At 42.9% G+C, this 14358-nt stretch overlaps 1 protein-coding gene across 1 annotated transcript in view; it reads right to left on the reverse strand.

Annotated features, from left to right (window-relative positions):
- Nucleotides 1-14358, reverse strand: part of col25a1 (collagen type XXV alpha 1 chain) — a 161220-nt gene that overhangs the window by 63034 nt on the left and 83828 nt on the right. The window contains exons 3-4 of the mRNA XM_085400267.1: nt 9863-9907; nt 6690-6697 (exon numbers count right to left, since the gene is read on the reverse strand). Of these exons, the coding sequence (XP_085256393.1) occupies nt 6690-6697; nt 9863-9907 (53 nt within the window). The remainder of the gene's footprint in view (nt 1-6689; nt 6698-9862; nt 9908-14358) is intronic.

The raw sequence follows: 14358 nt of genomic DNA on the forward strand, positions 1-14358 counted from the left end.
ATTTTTATGTATGTATTTACTTCAATGAAAGACTTTTCTCTTTGTCACCTAAAAGCATTACTTTTCTTGCGCATCTGTTTATGCCGTATTCACTTTTTTCTGTTTTTTTCCCATATTTTGTGTGAATCTGGCATACTCTCTGAGTTATTTCCCATAAAAATCTCTTCCGCGATCAAGATTACTCCCCACGCGGGCCGTCCAAAACACTAAACATGTCCTCTATATGTGAGCTGATGAATGCAGCCACCCCAAAGCAGAAGCTCTTATCCACTTATTGAAAATGACACATATCATACAGACGGTAAGCCTCACATCATCTGCTGCTCAGTGCTGGGCAAACTTATGTCAAATTTCCATCTTGAGATGATTTGTAACAGAACATCCTGTATGTATGATATTGTCAAGTTTATGGTGGACCACTGGATCAGGATTAAGCTTCTTTTTTTTTTTCCTGTCCAGACACATGTCTAGCTTCTCATTCGAAGCCAAACCAAGACCACTCTCTCCTGCAAAGGCCTGCACGAGGAAAGCCCTGCCACCTTTAAAAAAAAGTGTGGGAGAGAAATATGGAAAGGTCTGCGGGGAAATATAAAAAGGCAAAGTGAACTGAGGCCAAACCCACAAGCAACATGGAGAACACTGTCATTTAAATCTGACAATGTAACTGATTTCACTTCATATTAGATGGAAAGAGTAAATGATGTTCAATAAAACAGTTCTGGCACTGAGGTATATTTCATATGCGCCTCCTGCAATGGTGATTACTAAGAAGTGAACAGATTGCGCAATGTCCCTCCAGAAAGCTTTTCATCTGTTCGACTGCGGCTTAGGCCTGTCGAGCCAGTTTTCATGAAACTTGGTGGAGAAGGTGAAGGAAGACCCGTCTGCTGGTTCCTTAAAACCAGTAAATAGGGCACTGACCTTAATGGAAGAGCGCCAGTTAGTGCTCTGTGTTCTGATACATTTCGACCCTGTGTCACTTACACACTCATTAGCTGACCCCCTAATTTATTCATAAGTCAATTTGATTTCTTTAGTTCCATTTTCATGTCAAAGAAATTATGTGATGATGATGATACGGTTTCAACCACCGCGGAAGCTTTTATGTGCATTGTTTCTATAATAGTCCCCTTTTATATCTCTAATTTTGGTGTTTATAAATCTTGGCCTGATCTGGAATGCAGTGACAGATTTAAATACACAAATCATGCAATTTTGTTGTTATTCCTCACATATTTCTTTTTTCATTTCCCTACAATCAGTAAGTAAGCAGTTTAACCTGTCATTCGTTATGAATGTCCATGCTCAAGCCGCAGCAGCACACAAACTGAAAAGTACATCTTTTCTGTCAGGCTAATTTTGAGCTGTCTTGCATAGAAGTCAGGACACCGAATATCCATTCTTCACATTCCTCTTCTAATATAATTTAGTCAAAACATGATGGATGAAAGCAGCACGAGGCGAGGGGCTGGCTCGCGTCCACAGCTTTAGCTGTTGTTGACACGAGCAAAACGATTCTCGTGGGTTTTGGCCGTGAGCTGCTTGTACAATCTTGCGAGACAATCCGCATAATCCGACGAGATGCAAAAAGTCAGAGATGTGCGTGCAACCTCTGTCTGGACTCGGTTGTATTCGTTTTCATCGCGGTGACCTGTTAAACTTATCAAGGTTCAGAAAAATCAATCCATCAAACTGAGCTAATATCCTCTTTTTGTGGAAGCGGGGCCAACTGGGCTGGCAGCAGTTGCTGTAGCCTGAACTACCGGCCACATGGATCCAATCATCTCACCCTGGAGCACTGGCATCTCCGAGAGCACAGGCAAACAACTACCGCTTTTACAACTTCTTCTTTACAGGCGCGCTCCTTTCACACAGCCGCACAATATCAATAAACATGTGTACACAGGAAGTTAAGAAGCTATCCTCCGGGCACCAAGTGTTGATGGGTGAAGAGGGGGCAGGTGAGGAGGGGTGAGTGGGAGGAGGGCCACAGTGAAGCGTTCGAAAGGGCTGAACCTGGACTGAAACCGAAAAGTCAGAATCAAATTTAATCCGACTGACTTCAAGCAATAATTCAACGTTTTTGTTTAGTTGCTGGGATAAAATTGCTATACTTCAGATTCCTAATTTATCTTTTACTTCTGGGATGGCTACAGCTTTAAAGGTTGAGCAGGTCATTCAAAGTATCCTTGTGCAAGACACTGAATCCCAAGTTGTTCTTGATGCGCTCATTGGAGTGTGAATGTCAGACAGAACGCACTTAATGTAGAAAAAAGTGCTTGTGTGAATGTCGTATGAGGCACTTGAGCGAAGTAGAAAAGCGCTTTATAAGTACCAGTCAGTTTACTCCAAATCTATGAGTTCTTTTGCAGCTTGGAAAGAAACGAATACAGCATTGCTGCTCTCAGCATTTGCTCTCCGCACTGCAAAAGTTCCCTTTTGACATTGCAATTATACTGAATCGCTGGTGTTAGAATCTGCAGCACGCTCTGGTTCGATTGTGCATAAAGCTCCAATACACAGAAGGACATCCAGTGCAAACATGTACACCTCCATCTGCTAGTTCTGCATGGGAACCTTCAATCATACGAGCATGGGCCCCAGGGGAACTTTTCTTCAAGGCGGGAAGCTAATGGAGGACAGAGATGTGAGTAATCAGAGCAAAATGGGCAGGGACGAACGACCACAAGTGGCTGGTGCTCGTCGGGGGAATCTGGACGCAGAGGTTAGGCAGGGATAGGAAAACCACACTGGAAAACTGACTTGGGAATGGCATCTGGTTCCTATATCCACAGTGTATCACAATTAGCCGGCATAAGATGACTTTAATGTGTTATGTGTGTGTGTGTGTGTGTGTGTGTATGCTTGTTGTTATGTGTTTGGATGTTCTTGTGGGAGCAGGGACTCTGTGAACTGAGGAAGCCGATAGTGCGACTGGTTATATATTTACGTATGTGTGTGTGCGTTGTTTAAGTGGTATCAAATTATACAGGGAGGAGATCCTCCCTCCCGCAGGATCTCATCATTCCCGAGGAGAGAGGCATTTAAACAGCTTTAACACAAATTGTCAGCATGAAAAGCCAAATGTGCAGGCCAAATTTTTCCATGTGCAATACGTAAGCAAATTTCTGACCCACAAAATTCTTGTTGCGGACATGAAATGTTGAGGAACGGACAAGGCTCCACTTGGAAAAGTGTTTCTTTCGCTTCTTCTGCTGATTCGATCAGAACCGCACACTGGCTGCTTTTACATTTCTCATCATTTGATGTTGTGAGCAGGAGGAAAATTCCTTTCAATCACAAAGTTGTCAAGCTTTTTTCTCTCTCTCTCTCTAAAACTGCGAGCTTAACATTCATTCGGCGCTCCTTCAGCGCTACATCCAGTTATCCCTGTGAGTGTTCGGCTTGCTCAGCGAGCCAAAGTACGCGACTCGGTTGGCCCGAGAGCTGCACGTCGTCATTTACTGACAAACAAGCGCCGCTGATGGGCACAGCGTGAGCAGAGGACTAACGTCGAAAAGGTCAAACTCTCAATGTTGTCACATCCAGTGCCAGTAGGCTTGTTCAAGCACCGCTGCCCTTATGAGTCCAAGTAAACGCTGTCATGTCCGATAGATCCACTTTCAGCTCTCGGCGGGACTCTCTTCCCTGCCAAAGCCTGTGTGTTGTCTGCGCTCCGGCCTCTCCTGTGATGCTACGGCTGTTAGTGGACGCTTAGTTTTAAGCATACAGAACCCCACAACGCAGCAAAAAGTGTAAATGAGCACGACTTGTGAGAATGCAAGGCTTCCTCCACAAACGTCTCCTCCTCTGCATGGCAGAAGTCATCAAACTCCAGCTGGAAGATGTTTTATTAACAGGTGTGGAGCCGCAGCGCATATCAGATGAAGGATGACGAGTTGAGGGCGCCCGGACTCCTCTGCTTCACCCCAACATCGCCTCTAATCCCTGCTCCGCGACTGCATAATTCATAGATTGTGACAGATCAGCTCCAACCTGCAGCGCTGGAATCTGCGCGCAGATGAAGCGGGGAGGCGGAAACCTCTTGTCAAATACAGACACGACCAGATTTATTTACCTCATGGCTGCACTGTAGCCCTGCTTGGCCGCAGATTTCGTTGTGGTACACAGACACGCTTAAATGAGCTGAAGTTGGTTTGATGTTCCCAGTTTTTGTATCGCTTTCAAATATTTCCCCTCGTCTTTCTGACCAGATTTCAAAGCGTGCTACTTTCTCTCTCTGACTGTATAATTTTAATTTAGTATGGCATTCAGTTTGTGCTGAGAAAAAAAACACTCATGCACACACAGATACACACAGTGGAGGGTGTTAGTGGGTACTTGACTGCAGCCTCAGGGATGGTGTTTTATGCTTGATTGGCACTAAATGTTGTGCACACGGAGTGGCGAGCGCTCGGGGTTGATGTTTTGACATGAAGCGGCTTTTTCAGAGGCACAGAAAGATGAGAAAAGATAAAAAAACCAAGTAGGAAAGACATGATAACTTCGCCTCAGCTGTCAATTCGAAGAACCCCCACCCCCCTCCACCACCACCCCAGAGAATATTAATGTGCGGTAACCGAAAAAGAAAATTTTTTCGGGTTTCGGTGGCAAGGACGGGCAAATCGCTCCTCGTGTAAGTACTCTCAGTTGAAAATCATCTGTAAGGTGTCTCATTTGAACATTTTTCCAATCTGTCTGGAGAATAACAGGAGATCTCCAGCAGCACGTCGCTGGACAATTGAGTCTGCGACGTGAAAGCTGACGAATGCGCGCAGGCTCTGGAAAAAGACGAGGAAATCAAAACAACGAAAATCGCTTTTCCATATCTGAAGGCAATCAGGAGCCGCCAAAGAAGATCTTCCCTGATGACTTTTGATTGAGGAGACCTATTCTCTTTCTGTCTCTGCAAACCGCCGGTCCCCGTGCGTTCATCGGTAGCTTAGTAACGATTAAGGCACATAGATCTGTAATGACTTCTGCAGCGGTCGGTTTGTTTGGCTCCGAGGGCTGTGTACAATTTACGCAGTGTTCCCAGAGTTATAGCGGGAACTGCTGAATATTCATGCCGACGTGTCCCCTGCCATCCTCCGGTTGGCCATACCAGATGTTAAAAAAGACCCATATGAGATCACTGACACCAGAATGGGCTTTTTTTATTTCAGAAACAGATTTGGTGAGCAGTGGGTGAGTCATTGCCAGATCACAGCTTTTTTTCCCCCTCGGAGCCATAAAAGCTGGACCCCTATCAAACATTTAGAGCACGTTGTGCTACCTATAAATGACTTCATCAGAAGGTGACCTGTTGGCCACAGCTGGAACACTGTCAGGTACTCATGCACAGCAGATTCACTGTCTCACTCAAAGAACCATCCTAATGAAGGCCTAAATAAAGATAAAGTAATAGCAGCATCCCATACGTTTATTGGCAAATCCACCGTCTCCTACTGCACGAACATTTCAGCGACGCTTCTGGGACTCCGATCAACTGTTGAGACACATCACAGTATGATTTTATTTGTCAGATCTAAGGCCTGGCGCGAGGGGCTGAGAAGTAAGACCACCTGCATTTACTTATGTCCCAGAACCCCGGGAGCGAGCGTCTGAGAAGGCTCGGAGGATTAACTTACAGCTTTTACAGCTCAGTCGGCACACACTATTATACCTATTCAATCACACCAGCCTTCTGGAATATTTTAACAGAGCTCACGCGCATGTACACACACACACGCACCGACACACACAGAGTACCCGCTTGACCTGCTTTTGCTGCAAACTGTCACAAGCTCTGGCGATTATGTATGTATGTATGCTTCTCTCTTCATCTTTAGGGAAACTCTGAGGTTTTCCATCTGAAAGACGAGCGAATCTGCGATCACCCGGCGGTGTAATGAGGTGAGATAATCTCTTCGGGTTCAGGGCGCTGGCAGGGACAGATGCTGGTAGCGAGAATTTTATAAAGCAGGCTGCGCAGATGACGGGTGAGGGTGCCTCATAGGGGTAAGCCAGTGATAAAGAGTTTATTTTAATAAGTCAGCGAGACAGCTGCTGAAATTTCTGTCAGCAAGTGTGTTGTGATTTGTTATCTTTTACCGGTACATAAACAGCAAAAAAAAAAAACACTTTTAAAAAAGTAACTTTGTCCTTAAAGTGCATTTCAGAAATAGCACTTAGGCAACTTATCAAAGATACATTATGAAATGATATAGCACAGTTATGTCCATCAGCTAAATCTGCATAGATGTTTAGCTTATGTTAGGGGAAAGACTGGGAGCGAACATAGTGAAGCCTCCATCGTTCAAAACTCCCTAATTAACACGTTACATCTCGTTTCTTTAATCAATGCTAAATATCAGCGTTTAAACCCAGTGTAATTGTTTTAAGGAGGATTATGTGCAGGATTATTTCCTGAGAGCCTGAAGTATAAACCTCACCTGGTTCTTTCTTTCCTAAAATATCAAACATTTCCTTCTTCTTCTTGCTTGCATTTCTTTTTCTTGTACACAAATTGCTCTTTGCAGCACACATACCATCCCAACCTGCACTTGTCGCGTGCCCCTGCATGTGCCTTTTCCCCTGTAATCTTATACCTTACACAGCGGCATGCTGTCTGCACCTCTGTGCATGTCTTTTGCTCTGCCTTTACCTTTACGGGGTCATCACAAACGATGTGAAGCAGGCATACTTACAGGAGGTCCTGAAAAGAGAGAGGAAAAATCCCTGGTTAGTGTGTTTTCAATCAGCGATCAAACAGACACAGATCATCAATATTCCACAGAATTACTAAGAACAGAAATCAGCCTCTAGCTGAGAATTATTTTTTTGGATAGGACCGTCTTCACATTTCATCTTTGCCGCGATGCGTTCACTGACGATGAGGAATGGGAGAAAGACGGCCTCTTTCAGTAATCTTTCTACCTTACAGCAGAGAACAAAAGACTCCCAGCTATTTACCATACCGCGGTGGGGCCAACAACAGTCACCAGGCCTGGTGATCGCATTTTACATTTGCGAGTAGCTCCGATTTCACTGCTACAAGAGGTTGTGTGCTTGTTAAAGAAATACCCGCACTTTTTTTTTTTGTGAGGTGACACTCGTCTTTTGCCCAATTACTGCTGCTCAAAGGACTCGGTGCCAGCGCACTTCAGGGCTCCCCAGAACCCTGCAAATCATTTGAGGTCTTCAGGTTCTTATTAAAAAGGTACCCAGCTGCTTTAACACTGAAATAGGGTTTTTTTTCTCCTATGTCCTTGAACGCTTCTTCTTCATGACCACTGCAAATTGCTCCTACAGCTGGGGATTTTAAGGAGCCGCGTGTTTGAGCCTCACTGCTCGTTTGTTTTATGGCTCGTTGAGTTACAGTGGACCACTTAGTTTTTTTAAGTGTTTCAGCTAGTAATTATGAGAAATCAAAGAAAAAAGTGTGATTTAAGGAAAGAAAAGGTACAATTTCCGATAAAGAACATAGCAGGCACCTTAAAGGTTTGAGGGTCTACAACTGTTACAGCTTCTTGACAGCCAGAGTAAAATCAAAAAGCACTATTAGCTGACACTGTAGCGTGTCATGTCTTTTATAATGCACAGTAAAAGTCACCAAGGCTCGGTTTCGCTTTCCGTTCTCACACCGTGACTTCCACTCGAACAAACGTTCAACCTTTCCGTGTGTAAAGTGGAACTGCTCACCTAATCCAAGCATCAATTCCTCCTTTTTTTTTGTGAGCGCAGGAGTCACAGACCTGATTATTCAAACGGGGAAAAAATATGCGAGGAAACGTCTAACACTTTCCAGCATTGACCACCTGCTAGAACAGTCTGAGCCTGTGGCTTCTCAATGCTACAAAACCTTCTTCATCCTAAACTGTCCTGCCACAATTTTCCTTTCCATATGTTAGTGGTAAACAAACAAGAGATCCTAATGAAGTATCCCATTCATTTTTAATGCATAGGTAAACATCACCGTCTCTTTTTCCTATTTGTTCTTTCTGTCAGCGGAGCCAAGTGGTGGGTGAAATCTTCCTCCTACCTTTGTAGATGAGTAAACTGCAAAACACCTCAGCATGAATTTATGGGAAACTCGCGACGGCATAGTTTCTTTTGGTTAAAGTGAATCATGAATTAAATATGCTCCCCTTCAACATCCACCAGAGTTGAGAACTTAAAAGAGGGAAATTGGATTTGCAGAAGGCTTACGGTGCAGAATTCAGCATGCCCCTGCCCATCAAGGACTGCATTTCTTCAGTCGCATAAATAATGTCTCTTAAATATCTTTTCAGTTTCTCCCCAGTGCAGTTTGTTTTGAGCGTTTCTCTGGGATTCAGGCTGAATCTACTTTTTAAAGCAAGTCAAACACGTCCTATTTGGGGGAATTCAGCGGAAATGACTGAACTAAAACTGCGTGTCAATCTGCAATTACACCGAGAGCATTCAAAGCTGCGTGCACGTGAGGATGTAGATAAAACATCCTCACGTATCTGTTTCCCGACAAGATACTTCAATCCAGTCAGTGCTTCGGTTTGCAAATATTCTACTGAATGTCAGGGCCTGTCCTTACATTTGCTCCCTATTGTCTATTCTTAATAGACCGCTGTACCTCACCAGCCCAGGCATCATGAGTGGCCATGATTGCTTGCTTGTTTCCAATTGATTTGTCAAGAGGAAGCAATTCACATTCTCCGCATTTGCTCTGGCTGAACAGAGACCAAAAAAAAAAATGTGTCTGAACAATGGTGCCATTTAAACTACGCTGGCATGGTGGATGTTTATTGGGAGGTTAAGCGCTGCATAAACAAAGCCTGGCGGTATCTCAGATCTGCAGCCAACCGGAACATTGGACCGCTGTCTTTCTGTAAACTCATTTTGTTATTATTATTTTTTTATTTATTAATTTTTAAAATCTTTAAAGGCTTTCAGGCTGTGTGCAAGATCGCTATGGTAATTTGCAAATTAGAAAAAATAAAAGAAGAAAGAAACGTATAGCAGATCCACATCTCGAAACAAAAGCAGGAGCCTTAATTCGACTGAAAATACAGGAAATAAAAATACTAATACTCAGCAAGCAGATCTCAAATGATTCAGTTGAATTCCTCTGACTTCCTGTGCAAATTCCAGTGTTTGGTTCTGTCTACGAAACCAAAGCTGTTCTTTTTCAGTCTGCCTCACTAAGGCTGGGGACTTTGCTTCGCCCCGTCTTTCTGCCTTCCTTTTGCAAAGCTAATACTTTTTTTCCAAAGTGTTTTCTGTTTTCTGTGCTCTCGACCAAAAGGCCGACACACTCCAGATTCCATTATCACTTCCCGCTATCAGGTGAGCGGAGCGTGGACGGAGCTGGGCGCCAAGTACGTGTTCTCGCTGCGAATTCAATTTTAGGTGACACTTCCCGTGCCGGGGATTGTCACTGCGTGACACGTCCCAGCTGAGGCCCTGATGCCCGAGGCCTCAGCTGGGACAGATTGAGGAAGGGGAGAGGGGGAGACTGGAGATCCTGATTACATTATAGCAAGTCGCTGCTGAGTTTGTGGGGGTTGAGCTCGGGACAGCATATAAACATATCCACGCTGAGCGTAAGCACGGACATCAGCAGCTTCCACCAGGTTTCCAATCACTTTTTCTGTCCCTCAGCTTTACCGGGAAAATACAGTGTTTCTGCAGCGACTGCAGCTCAAACAATCCAAGCGAACGCTGAAACCAACCGGCCACAAATTACACATCTATAACCTATTTTGGCCTCCACAGATATACAGTGTACTTTTTACATGATTGCAGCACGATTTGCTAATGTCCTCCTGAATCATTCCTTAAACGTTTCTGGATTGAGAAAACTCGATTCAGATTCAGACAAACACACAAACACAAATGTGCATACCAGGGTCTCCATTACGGCCTCTTCTTCCCCGCTTTCCCGGAGGTCCTGGAAAAAAAGAAGAAGAATGCGATTGTCATTTTGTTTGTGTAAGTTTCATATTCTACAAGTGTTCTCGCTCTCACTTTTACACACCAGGGTGAGGAAAAACCTCCAATGTGAAAAGTTCACATTGGAAAACCAAACACGTTCCAGCCTCACTGCTTATTAAGCATTGAGGTTTTATGTATATGTAGACATAAGTCGAGGTGGAAGAAAGAACTCCAAGGTCTGCTTCATGCTGTCATTTTATTTCTTTCTCTCCTTTTAAAGGTTGTCTTTCAGCATGGATGCCCAGGTTTGAAATTTGTTTATCTTAACTAGCGCGTTTGTGTTTGCCATCTTCCTGTCAACACTATCATGCTGCTAAAGCTCAGCTGGAGGAGTAAAACAATTACACGCTTAGCCAGGTTTTACAAGTTGATGGCTTGACTAGATCGTACTGAATACAGGTAACGCTTCAAAAAAAAGGAAGAAAAAGTGTAAATATCTCTAATTTCCTTTATAAAATGACTTTGAAGTAATAATGTTAGTCTGTTCATGAGACCAGCCGCTAAAACTAATTTTCTTGTTTCTGGCTTTTTGTTGTCATTTCCACAGTAAAATGCCAGAATTTTAACATTTTTAACATTAAAACATTAAGCAACCATGTTTATATAGCTTCTCACTTGCATTGCACAGCCGCCAGGATCGACAGTTTGATTATTTTCTATTAATTTACTAACCTTACCTAACTCAGGGCCACTGTAGTCTGTGCTGGTTCTGGACTAATGGTATGACAAATCTAAACTAAACTCATTTCTAGTGCCAGTTCGAATGACTTATTAACAGCCTGAGTTGCCTTCAAGGGGGAGGAACTGACGGTCACAGTACTTGCGTGACAGGGTCGGGAGAAGTGTGTTTGTATGCAGTGGTATTCTTTACGCTTGACTAGCAGCTGTGAACAAACACACTGGCTAGTGTGTCTCCTCAAAAACATCCAAATTCTGACTTAACAAACTGGGTGAACATCAGTCTCAGGCAGTGGAAAACGTGCCATATCAGTGGCTACTCCTATAATAAAGGAGTGTTTTTATAAAGGCAGAACTTGAGAAACCTGACAGATATAGGATTTTTGAGACCGATATTGTTATCGATATTTAAAAATTCAATATTTTGATATATTAGCTGATATTTTTTTCCAGGCACAAGAAACATAGATAGACTTCATTAACACTTGTTCTGTGTAGTTATGTATTTCAAACATGGGTGTTGCCAACAGAGAAACTGCAACGTGTCCACTGGTGGATATAATATGCAACGTCAACAGCCATAACATGACTGAAGAACGTTATCAGCCATTATAAATGCAGATATTGCTATATCTGGCAGCACAACGGTGTGGTAATTAGCATTGTTGCTGCACAGCAAGAAGGTCCCGAGTTTGATTTCGGTTGATCTGATATCCTCGTGTTGGTGTTGTTCCCAGATCATCATACTAAATGTTGTTCCAGGATCAACATTGCAAGTGACCAATCAGAATGTTGTGACGTCATACTTTTGCGACTTCGGGAAAAAGCGGCGTAAAACAAAAAACTGTTCTAAAGCTGCGTGAAACCGCCTCTGTCCGCCAATCAACGGACCCTGACCCTAACCCTAACCCTAACTGTAACCCTTTAATAAACAGTAAGCAGAATTGATATTGTCCTTGCAACATTGGAATTTCATAAATGCACGAATGGCTTGGCGCGCAAAAGAATAACGTCACAACAATGTGATTGGTCACTTGCAATGTTGAACCTGGAACAACATTTTCATGATGGTCTGGGAACAACACCAACACGAGGATATCAGATCATCCTTTGATTTCACCCTTCTGTCTGGAGTTTGCATGTCCTCCCCGTGTTTGCGTGGAATCTCTCCGGCTCCCTCTCACAATCCAAAGACATGCAGTTAGTGGGATTAGGTTAATTGGTCATTCTAAATTGCCCATAAGTGTGAATGTGAGTTCAAATGGTTGTTTGTCTCTATGCGTTAGCCCTGTGGAAGACTGATGACCTGCCCTTGGTGTACCCCGCCTCTCACCCTATGGTAGCTGGGAAAGGCTCCAGCCCCCCGGTGACCCTGAAAAGGATAAGCGTAAGAGGATGGATGGATGACGCTATATCAGCCACACTATCTTGCCAATAAATTGATGAGTTCTTTTTTAATCCCTATTTAATCAAAGAAATGCATTGAGTCATCATGTTAGAGGTTCAAGATAATCACAGTCATGAAACAATTTCGGGTGACTCTGAACTCACTCTAGGTAACACTGCAGTTATGCTGATGAGAGTTTCCCATGATGCACTGAGAGTTTCTTCTACATTCACCTCATCCTCACTCTCTATGTATTTATACACCGCTCTGCATTTAAATTTTAGTTATAATTGATCTTCTTCCCTGTCTTCCTCCCTTCACCCCCAATCAGATGGCTGCCACTCCCTAAACCTGGTTGTGCTGGAGGTTTCTTCCTGTTAAGAGAAGGTTTTTCCTTCCCACTGTCACCAAATGCTTGCTCATTTAGGTTTGTCTGATTGTTGGAATTCTCTATGTGTTATTGTAGGGTCTTTACGTTACAGTATAAAGCATCTTGAGGCAGTTTTTTTGTTGTTGATTTGGTGCTGTATATAAAACTGTACTGAATTGAGCAAAATAAATAGAATTGGTGAAAGTTTCTGAAGAGAGCGCACAGCACAGAATTAATTATTTGGGCATTAAAAGGTGCTCCAAGAAATGACTTTGATGCTAGGCTTTCATGTTCAGCTAAAGTATGCAAGTATGCAAAACAATCATACTAATTACGAATCTAAATTGCTGAAATTGACCTCCATACCCTGCGTGCAAACCAGATGCATGCCTGTAAGTATGGTGCAAAACAAAAATAAAAATCCTGTTTATGCTGTGTTTGGCTGATTTATGACATTCCAGATGTGTCATTAGGGTGCAAAACACAGGATTATGTTGCACAACTCTTTGTATGATGCTAAGTGCTCAATTTGATACCACTGCTTGGCTCAGCCTCCACTTCCAACTTTGCTCCTTTTGAACCCTTTCCAGGATAATGTCAGCTGCTGCCAGTGAAGGGTCCAGGCAAAGTTTAAGGAATGAAACCACAGGTGGAGCCTGACTCTCACTTTACTGTGGTTCATATCAACCCTGGGTTCTCCATAGGTTTGTATTTTAAAAGAAACAGAAGGGGGTTTACTGTGTTTGGCAGTCACTTCATTATTGCTCACTTTGAAATGACACATGACACCTCAGAGAGGAATATCCTGTACGACAAGATGACATCCTTCTGATTTCAGTAGGATATTTTTGACAACCTTTAAGAAAATACTGCCTTCGTGGGAGTGTGTGGTCCAGACGAAATACTCTACACGATTTTTAGATATCATCATGATTCCTAATATTCATCACAATATTTTTTATTCAGATTATAGGCTGTAAGGAGATATCGCCATAGAATCCAGACTATACACTGAAAAACTTGGTGAAGAGTGCTCTAAGCCAACAACAATATTTCAGTTTATGAAACATTAATGAAAGGATAACTTAACAATGTCTATAACGGCCAGTCCAAACACGTTTTCAGATGTATTCAAGTTTCCTTAAGACAAAAAAAAGTGACCAGAACCTCTTTAAAAAAGTGAAATCAACAGCTGGATTCTAGGGCGAGGGGAGACATTCGGCTGCCTGTTAAGGCAAAACATCACTCTTGCTCAAAAACATTGTTTTGGCCCGCTGTTTTCTCACAGTATCCCGTGTACAGCGGTTTCGGAAAAAAATGCGGCCGGGAATGTCATGACGTGGGTCACTAACTACGAACAATCTGTTGAAACCTTTACAGCAGATTTTAAAAATGAAAGTGAAATAAATCAGAGTGAATTTAATGTTCGTAGTAAATGTTTGGCCAGGCGAAGATTTTGGTCAGACGTAACAAAAATGGGCCCTGTGGTGTTGAATATTGTGTTTTTACATTGTGTTATTTGGTGGCTTTTATATTTGAGAAAGGAAGCAGCAGAGAGCCACATCACAATGCACAACCAGGGATTACGGTTTGGCTTGTTTTTTTACTAGGCTACACTGATGGTAATGTCAGTCCGTTTGTTTTCAGTGACTACTGTAGATATACTCACATTTATCCTAATGGTTGCGGTGATCCCTTCACATCTTTATATAATGAATTACAAGCTTATTTTATTCAGCTGACCATAAATTTACCAAATACGTCCAAAGAGGGCTGAAAAACTAAGCTAAAGCTAGAGTGCCAAAAAGTGCACTACATTAAATAGCTTTGTCTTGATATCCCTGTTTGTGTGATGTACCATTACACTTTATGGATGCACCTTACTCATGTCTCAATCACACTAGAGTATAAACAGCATGGCATTTGCCTTTTGACTAGGAAAACTGTGATTTCCCAGTGTCTGCTGGGAAGT

The sequence above is a fragment of the Rhamphochromis longiceps genome, linkage group LG3 (assembly GCF_057381845.1).
Source record: "Rhamphochromis longiceps isolate RC_006_pf linkage group LG3, R_longiceps_female_GT1.1, whole genome shotgun sequence".
Classification (NCBI taxonomy): Eukaryota; Metazoa; Chordata; class Actinopteri; order Cichliformes; family Cichlidae; genus Rhamphochromis; species Rhamphochromis longiceps.